Raw genomic sequence first — 9,067 nt, 5'->3', positions numbered from 1 at the left:
TTTTCACTCTTGCCTTCATTTCTTCACTGTCCTCCCCCCAGGAGTTTTTGAGTGCCATTTAGATCCAAACCATGATTGTCCCTGCCCATCTTTCTCAGTATCTTTCTCTCTGACTCTTATTCTCTCCCTCTATCCTGCCAATCTTAACAAACACAAAATATTGTAAAGTAAAATGCTTAAGAACAAGAACTCAAGGGGCTGATTTAGCTCAGCAGCAAAAGTGCCTACCTGGCAAGTGCAAGGTCGTGAGTTCGGTTCCCAGTACCGGAGAAAAAAAAAAAAAAAAAAAAAAAAAGGAACTCAAGCCTGTTCATCCACTGCCCAGATCCAAATCCTGCCCTTTAGCTTACTGTCTGTGTAACCTGGACAGGTCCTGTCTCCTCTCTTCACCGCCATTTCCTTATCTATAAATTAGGGACAACAACCCCTGATGTTATGGCTTGTATCTAGATGTCCCTCCCAAAGCGGCATGTGCTCATAGGTGGGGCTTTATGGGAGTGACTTTAGTGTACGTGATACTAGATCATGGGTGCAACACTAGATTAGTCACTTAACTGGATTGGCAGGGTTCTGGGTGTGGCTTAATGCATTTACTGAAAACAGAATACCTACCCTGGCTGTGAGTGGCAACAAACATACAGCAGCCTGTATGGAATAAAAGGGAAAGCAGAAGGAAGTCTGTTGCTTCTTGTGAGCCATGACATGGACTATTGCTTCTCTGCCATGCTGCCCTGCCTCGGAGAAGGCAAGCACGGACTGAAACCTCTACTAACTTTGAGCTAAAATAAACCTTTCCTCCTCTAACTTGAGGGTGTCAAGTGTTTTGTCCCAGCAATAAGAAAGTAACTAAGGCACCTACCCTGTACGATTATTTTGATAAATCACTGCAGAATGTGTGCAGGTAGTGGCCCCAGTGTTAAGTCCCTATTAGCTATTCCTAATGTTACTCTAATGTCAATAAAATGCTTCCATTATCCCCATGGACACATACGCATCCTGAGGCTGGGAACCGTATCTTCCATTCTGTAACTTTTATTTCAAAAAATTTCAAACCTAGTTTTATGTATTTTTTGGCCTGTCTGTCTGGCTGTTAACCTGTATTTATGATAATAACTTGCTAAAGTCTTATAAAATAAAGAAATAAATCTGATGCTGGCAAAAAAAGAGAAAAAAATTAAAAAACAAAACAGGTGTGGAGGGGAAAGAAAAAAGAACTGAGATGTGATGTACCAACTCCCCACAATGAGTGTAATCATGTACTACAAACATGTACTAATAAAAAAAAAATTTAAAAATAAACAAAATAAATAGCAAGCATTGATGATCCAAAAGCAGGCAGTGAATACCCACCAGAATTACCTGGAAAGATTTAGAGAAGAGAAACAGAGAAAGAGAAGGAGGAAGAGAAAGAGACTGAAAAAAAAAAAACTAATCCTTGAAGAATTCTAATTCAGTAGGTCTGGGTTGCAGCTTGAGAATCTGTTTAAAAGCTACCCAGATGCTTCAATTTTGTGAACCAATTCCTTAGAGCAATCTTGTTCTATTCCTCTCCTAATTTGGAACACTAAGGAGAAATTAGTGAATTAACAAAAATACAGGACCCCTGCCCCAATACAGAAGCCTTCAGGGCTCAGATCTTCAGATTTAAACAGTAAAAAGACACTTTTTTGTTCACTGATACTAAGCCTCATCTTCCATTAGATGAAACCAGTTGGAAAATCCCTCATTGTCATGGGCTCTTTAACATCATTAGATGTTTTGTTACTCTTTTTTTAAGTTTTGTTACTCTTAATAATAAATATAATAAATACTATTTGATTATATGAGTAACCAATTTGAAGATAACAACATGTAATACAATAACCATTGTTAATTTCCTATCACCTTGTTTGAAAACTCTGTATTGTTTTTACTGTTTTGTCTTTTCTTTTTTTGAGACAGGGTCTTGTATGTAGTTCAGGTTGGTCTTGAGCTCACTTTGTAGCCCAGGCTGGCCTTGAACTGGCAGCGATCCTCCTGCCTCGGCCTCCTGAGTGCTGGGATTACAGGCATGTGCCACCATGCCTGGCTTGTATCATTTTTATTGTTTTTGTGTTGTTTTGTTTATGTCTTTGTGTTTGCTAAGTTGTTTTTGTTCTTTTCTCTTTGAAATAAAAAAAATAGTAATAATAATAAATGAGGGACTGGGGATTTAGCTCATTGGCACAGTGCCTGCCCAGTTTGATTCCCGGTACCAAAAATAAATAAATAAATACATAAATAAGTGAAGTCTATAAAGGAAAAAGAATGATGTCTACAAAATTTATTTTTTTTTTATTTTTATTTTTTTTGGTTTTTCTCCGGTACCGGGAACCAAACTCACGACCTTGCGCTTGCCAGGCAGGCGCTTTGCCGCTGAGCTAAATCCCCAGCCCCAGTCTACAAAATTTAAAAATAAATTTCAATAGTTAAACAAAAAGATCATATTGACATCCATATATTCCTCATCTAGATCTCTTTACCATTTTGTTACCTCATTTGCTCTATCTTACTTCCTCTACATATAAACATTTTGTCAAATTATCCTCAGACATCACAACACTTTACTTCATACTGTGTTTTCCCTAAGAACAAAGATATTTTCCTCCAAGAGCCATCACACCATTACCACACTGCTACAGTTCAAATATGTGCCCCAAAATCTTTATATGGAAACTTTACATTCACTGTGATGGTGGGCACTCCCCCTGCCTTTTTTGAGACAGGGTCTTACTATGTAGTTCAGCTTGGCCTTGAACTCACAGCAATCCTCCTGCTTCAGTCTCCTGAGTGCTGAGATTATAGGTATGCACCACCACACCCAAATGGGGTTTTTAAATTAGAGATGCTCAACTGAAAGTCTCTAAAAATACTATGAAATCTAAAAAACTGAAATCTGAAATATTTCTGGCCCTAAGCATTTCAGATAAGGAATACCCAACCTTAATTAAGAGGTAGTTTCACTAAGAGATGATTAATGTATAGAACCCTCAGGGGTGGGATCAGGACCCTTATTTAAAAGAGCTAGAGGGGCAGGCATGGTGGTACATGCCTATGATCCCAGTACTTTGGGAGGCTGGAGGCAGGAGCATCAGAAGTTCAAGTCCTGGGCTACACAGTCACTTTAAGGCCAACATGGGATACACAATGAGACTCTGTCTAAAAAAATAGTAAGTGAATAAATAAAAATAAAAGAGCTTGACATGAGTTCACTCTTCTGCTTTTCTGCAACATGAAGACACAGTATTTATCCCTTTTCTTTTTTTTTTTGACCCAGGGTCTTGCTATGTAGTTCAGGCTGTCCTTGAACTCACTATGTAGCCTGGGATAGCCTTGAACTTGCAGCGATCCTCCTGCCTCAGCCTCTCAGAGTGCTGGATTACAAGGGTGCACTACCATACCCTTTTTGCACACTTCTGTTCCTTCTACCATGTGAGGATACAGCAAGAAGGCTCTCACCAGACACTCAACTTCTCAGTGCCTTGACCTTGGACTTCCCAGCCTCCAGAACTGTGAGAAATAAATTTTTATTCTTTATAATCACCGAAGCTATAGTACTCTGTTAGAGTAACACAAAGATACACAATTAGGAAATTTAACACTGACAGAGTACTATTGTTTAAAATTTTATCATTTTTTGTTGTTTTTCAGACAGGGTCTTGCCATGTAGCCCAGGCTGGTCCCGAACCTGCAGCAATCTTCCTGCCTCAGCCTCCTGAGTGCTGGGATTACAGGCATACGCCACCACACTCGGCCGCTAAAATTTTATTACTGTTATTTGTAGTACTACGGATTAAACCCAAGCCCTCTGCACGAGAAATGTTCCCAGCCCTTTTTATTTTTCTGAGACAGGATCTTGCAGTCATGAAGTTGCTCAGGCTGGGGTCAAACTTGGGATCTTCTTGCTTCAGCCTCTCAGATTATTGGTATGCACCACCATATCCATTTTTGTTGTGTCTGTTTTCTCTTTTGGAGACCAGTTCTTGCTACATAGTCCAGGCTGGCCTTGAACTCATGATCCTCCTGACTGAGCCTCCTACATGCTAGGATTACACTAGAATATTATTTCTACCTAATGTATGGTCCATAATCAAAGTTTTGCTACCATGTCTTAATTCTTTTGTGTGTTCACACTAACCAGCAAAGGTAAATGTGGATAAACAAAAACGAGAAAAGAGAAAATGGCTGATAAATCAAGGGAACAAATGAATAAGTGAGCAAGAGTGCAAACAAATGAGCAAATGAGTAAATACTACTACCATTATCATGATTATCATTGGGATATTTAGATATCATTATAATCTAATTGTATAAGACTATAGCTACAACTTCACACTGCATTATATAATTGTATCTTACTAGGTTATATGCTATTATAGTATAGTACAATTATTTTGCTTTTGTCTTTTTGAGACAGGGTCTCACTATGCAGTTGAGGCTGGCCTTGAGCTCATTTTGTAGCCCAGGCTGCTCTCAAACTCACAGTGATCCTCCTGCCTCAGCCTCCTGAGTGCTGGGATTACAGGTTTACAGGTGTGCACCACCACGCCCAGCCATACAGTATAACTATTATTAGACCTAATACTTTCTGATAATTCACTATGCAGCTATGCAGTTCCAGGTGTTCATATGACTTTCCATATTTGATCCTCCAAATAGCCCTAAAATACCAATGGGATTTGCGGTGTTTTTTTCTCTGTTTGTTTTTTTGAGACAGGGCCTGGCTATATAGTTCAGGCTGGCCTTGAACTTACTATGTAACCCAGGCTGGCCTTGAACTCTTGGCAGTCCTCCTGCCTCAGCCTCCTGAGTGCTGGGATTCACGTTACGGTTTATAGCTGGATGTCCCCGCAAAGCTTCACATGCTTAGACGCTGAGGCTTGCAGAAGGTGCTTGGATTATGGGTGCCACAACTGGTCTGGTGTTGTGAGGTGGGGACTGGTGAGAAGAGGCGGGTCACTGAGAGCGCCTCATCTGGGAGAGCAGATCTTCCTCCCTGGTTCCTCCCTTCACTGCTTCCTGGCCAACATGATGGAGCAGCGTTCCTCTGCCCAGGCCTTTCCACTATGCCACTGACTATAAAGGACTAAAGCTTCTGAAACGTGAGACAAAATAAAACTCTTCTCTAAACTGCAGATCTCAGGTATTTTCTCAGCAACAAGAGACCACAATCTCTACTTTATAGGTGAAGAAACTGCAGCCCAGTAGCTAAGCCACAATCTGGATACCTTGCTGCCCAGCCTATGAAGGAAGAGTATTGGGAGGTATAGAGTCACCCAAGGGGAAAAAGGTGGCTCCCAGAGCAACGCCCGAGGGCACTGCATACTCACTGTCTTCTGAGGGCCGAATGTCCACACGCAACTGCAGGTAAGGCTTGGAGGCAGTGGTGAAAGCTATGCTGAGGTCCCAGTCAGACAGGAGGGACAGGTAAGCTTCCTGTCCTAGCCGGTCCCGGGCCAGGTAGCTGATGCCGAAGTTCTTCTTCCTAGGCAGAGGGTTAAGGGAGCTCTCAGGCCTCTAGCGCCCCGGAAGTGTCAGGGACAGTTTCCACAACAAGGGAGGTAATATGGAAGATACTGAAGGCAACTTCCTACTATCTGCTGGGTACTATTGCTAAGGATTGTGGGCAGTCCAAGGTCAGGTCATTTATATCCAGTTTGTTACACAAACACAGAAACAGATACACACCTGCTTAAATCTGGAGGGCACATTGAAAACTGGTAAAATGTTGGTCCCCTCTGGGGATGGGAACAATGTAGTTGAGGGATAGAAGTGGAAAGAAAGCAGCCTTCCTACTACATAAAAAAAATAAAGCAACGTGTATGTTTGTTAACTTTCACAACAAAAATGTTTATGCCCAAAACTCAAATAACAACTAAAAGTTTATTCTTGAGTTATTCTTGTGCAACTATGCTGTCTGAAGTATGCTGTCTGATAATTACCACAGAAACACCCTAAATACCCATCAATTCTGTACTGATTAAATTTGTTACCATAAAAAAAAGTCTTACCATGTGTCCTTCAAAACAACCATTACCACAAAATAACCATCACATCTGCCCCCAAGAGAAACTAATTTTCAGCTATCAGTTTGGCAAATTTTGTAATGTTTCATAGTAGCTACTATTTGTGAGGGCAGGAGGGAAACATACATTTTGTTTGCTGCTAAGGAAGTTGTAAACTTGTAAAACTTCTGAACGGCATTTTACACATATCCACTGAAAGTTTAAAAAGAACACACTAGCCCAGCAATACCCCTGGGAGGCACTTACCCTATGACTAGACTTTCCCACATACCCCAAGATAGATAGGTAGGTAGACAGATCATTTTTCACTGTGGGATTTTTGTAATAGAAATGGAAACAAGCTGGGCATGTTAGCATATGCCTGTACTCTCAGCACTCAAGAGGCTGAGGCAGGAGGACTGCCATGAGCTCAAGGCCAGCCTGAACTACATAGCAAGAACTTGTCTCAAAAACAAACAAAAAAAGAAATATAGGGCCAGGGATCTAGCTCAGTGGCATAAGTGCCTGCCTGGCAAGCACAAGGTCCTGAGTTCGATTCCCGGTATCAAAAAAAAGAAAAGAAATATACACAACCATAAACCCTATCAAATAAACAAACAAAAGCAAAAGCCAGATAATCACTGTTGAGGTAAGTGGTCCACTGGCTGGTCTCTAGGACCCCCAACTCACCCATTCAGGTCAAAGGCTCGGATGAGGATATGCTGTAACACGTCCAGTGAGGTGATCTGCGGATCTACAGCAAAAGAGCGGAACTCTGGCGGCAAGAAGCTCTCACATTTCTGTGGAGAGAAGATATGGGTAGGCCGTGAGTGGCCACATCACCATGGTGAAGACTGGCGGAAGTGCAGAGTGATGGAAGGCAAGGCCAGAGACGGGGTGGGGGCCAGACCGAGTCGGGGATTCTGGCCCAAGGTAAGGACTCTGGCTTTTGCTCTGAGTCAGGGGAGCCAAGAGAGCTTTCTGAGCTGAGCAGGGCTGCGACCTGAGTTAGGACTCAACAGGATCCTTTGGGCTCTGTGCAAACAGACTAGGGGGCAAGGGTAGAAGCAAGGGGTCGTCTGGTGAGGAGGAAGCTACTCCAGAGGTCCTGGCATCCAATCTTTCTAATCCCCCCATCTGGCTGCCAGAAGCACATGTAATCTGGCCATAAGTAAAGCAGCCCTCCACACCAACCAATCTGGTACATCTATCTACAACCCTCTTCCACTTAACTCTCTTCAAAGGCAACCAACTCCAGGGCCCCCAGCAAGTGGAGCTAAAGGGCTTCAGCTGGCTCCTGCTACACTGTAGCAGTACCAAACTTTTGCAAGTTACCTTGAACACACCCTCCCCCAAGCCTTTGCGTGTGCTGATCCCCCTATTTGGAACATCCTTCCCATTTCATATCTGCCTCGCTCACAGCTAGGCACCATCTTTTTTCTGAATTTGCAAACCTCTACCTTAGAAGTCTACTACACTGAAGTCATCTGTTACCCTCTTCTCATCACTGCCAATATCACCACTCAGTCCCCACTTGCGGGAACTACTGCAACAGCTTTCTTCTTTAGAGTACACACCAAAGGCCCCTCGCCAGCCGGCCCGCTCTGACCTCTGATCCACCGCCTACCACTCTTCCCCTCTCACTGCTCCACCAATATGGTAACCTACCGGAGCATGCCCAGCTCATCCCCACCCGCCAGCCTTTGCCCTTGCAGGTCCGTCTGCCTAGCGCCACCCCACCCATGCACATGACTGACCACTGCTTATTCAGGTCTTTGCCCTGTCAGTATTTCCTCTGGGGATTCCCCTGTCAACCTTGGCTAACATGACTCCTTAGTTCACAACCTTTTTCCTCATTTCTTTATGGCATTCACCAGTGTTCGAAGTATCTCATTTATTTAGCAGTTTGTCTCGCCCCCAAAAGCACACGGGCTCAAAGACTGGGATCCTACCAGAGTGCATTCTCAACACCTATGAGTTGGCTGACTTCAGATCGCTCCTTTTAGGCAGCAACAGCACCCCAGTCAATCATTAGGGCCCCACCCCTCCACCACTGCAGCCCCTCCTTCAACCCACAACCCCGCCCCTCCACCCTAAGCCCCACAGATCCATACACTCCACAGGACCCCATCACTCCATTTTCAGTTCCACTAGGACCTGTCCCTAAAACCTACACCCTCAGCCCCCCATCACTCCGCCCTCACCCTTCAGGTAGCACCCCAAATCACAGGTCCCGCCCGCCATCATAAGTCAGCCATCGCCTTCTCCCCTGGGATGTCTGGGCAGGTTGGTCGATCAGCCTCCGGCCTCACCTTGACTCGGACCCGTACCACCTCTCGCTCCTCCTCCTCAGCCGCCGCCGCCTGGGCTCCGCCGCCGGGCGGGGGCGCGCCGGAGCCTGCCAAGTCCGAGGACCCGGAGGCCGTCGCCATCCCGCCACCGGCGGCTAGGTGACAATCGTTGCCCCCGACCCCTCGCGAACCCTACGGTGCAGGAGCGCCCAGCTCCACCTCCCGCCCCAGCGCAGCCGCAGAGGGCGCCACGCGACCCTGCCTCCACCACCCCTCCCACCTGGCCTTGGTCGAAGGTCGTCACTGCGCATGCGTGTATCTTGTTCTTGCCCGAAGCCCTGCCCCCACAGCCGGGTATTTTGCTTCTTTTTAGCCAAAGTACAGGCCCTCCCTTAGGCCCCGCCTCCCCTGGTCTGATGGTTTGTTTTGGCAGTCTACTTCCGCTGTTGGGAGGGGTGGGCGGGGAAAGAAGCTGCAGTGTGATGACATCAAGGCTCCGGACTCCGCCCCAAATTTCCCTGCTGCTCCTCTGATAGATGATGTCATCTGTTTCAAATACCTGTGGACCTTGCTTTAAATCAATCCGCTGAATGAAAAAATCCTTCCCAGGGTCTTTTAAAAAATAATTTACATCTTTGAAAATTCATGGAACTGTACATATATGATATTTGCACTTGCCGGCAGTGGGGGCGCAAGCCTGTAATCCCAGCACTCAGGAGGCTGGGGCAGGAGGATCATTACGAGTTCGAGACC

The 9,067-nt window shown here is 44.9% G+C and overlaps 1 protein-coding gene across 2 annotated transcripts in view; it reads right to left on the bottom strand.

The window, feature by feature from the left end:
- Positions 1–8,588, bottom strand: part of Tbc1d25 (TBC1 domain family, member 25) — a 26,922-nt gene extending 18,334 nt beyond the window's left edge. The window contains exons 1-3 of one of the 2 annotated variants that reach the window (XM_005411261.2): positions 8,336–8,588; positions 6,714–6,823; positions 5,349–5,503 (exon numbers count right to left, since the gene is read on the bottom strand). In XM_005411261.2, coding sequence (XP_005411318.1) covers positions 5,349–5,503; positions 6,714–6,823; positions 8,336–8,455 — 385 coding nt within the window. In that variant the 5' untranslated portion in view covers positions 8,456–8,588. Of the gene's footprint in view, positions 1–3,419; positions 3,512–5,348; positions 5,504–6,713; positions 6,824–8,335 lie in introns of those variants that run through there. The other variant, XM_005411262.2, reaches the window with a different exon arrangement.
- Between the last annotated feature and the right edge of the window lie 479 nt (positions 8,589–9,067).

Source organism: Chinchilla lanigera, unplaced genomic scaffold (assembly GCF_000276665.1).
Source record: "Chinchilla lanigera isolate Chin_1 unplaced genomic scaffold, ChiLan1.0 scaffold00142, whole genome shotgun sequence".
Lineage (NCBI taxonomy): Eukaryota > Metazoa > Chordata > Mammalia > Rodentia > Chinchillidae > Chinchilla > Chinchilla lanigera.
The sequence above is the reverse complement of the archived record's forward strand: the minus strand, read 5'-3'. Positions and strand labels throughout refer to the sequence as shown.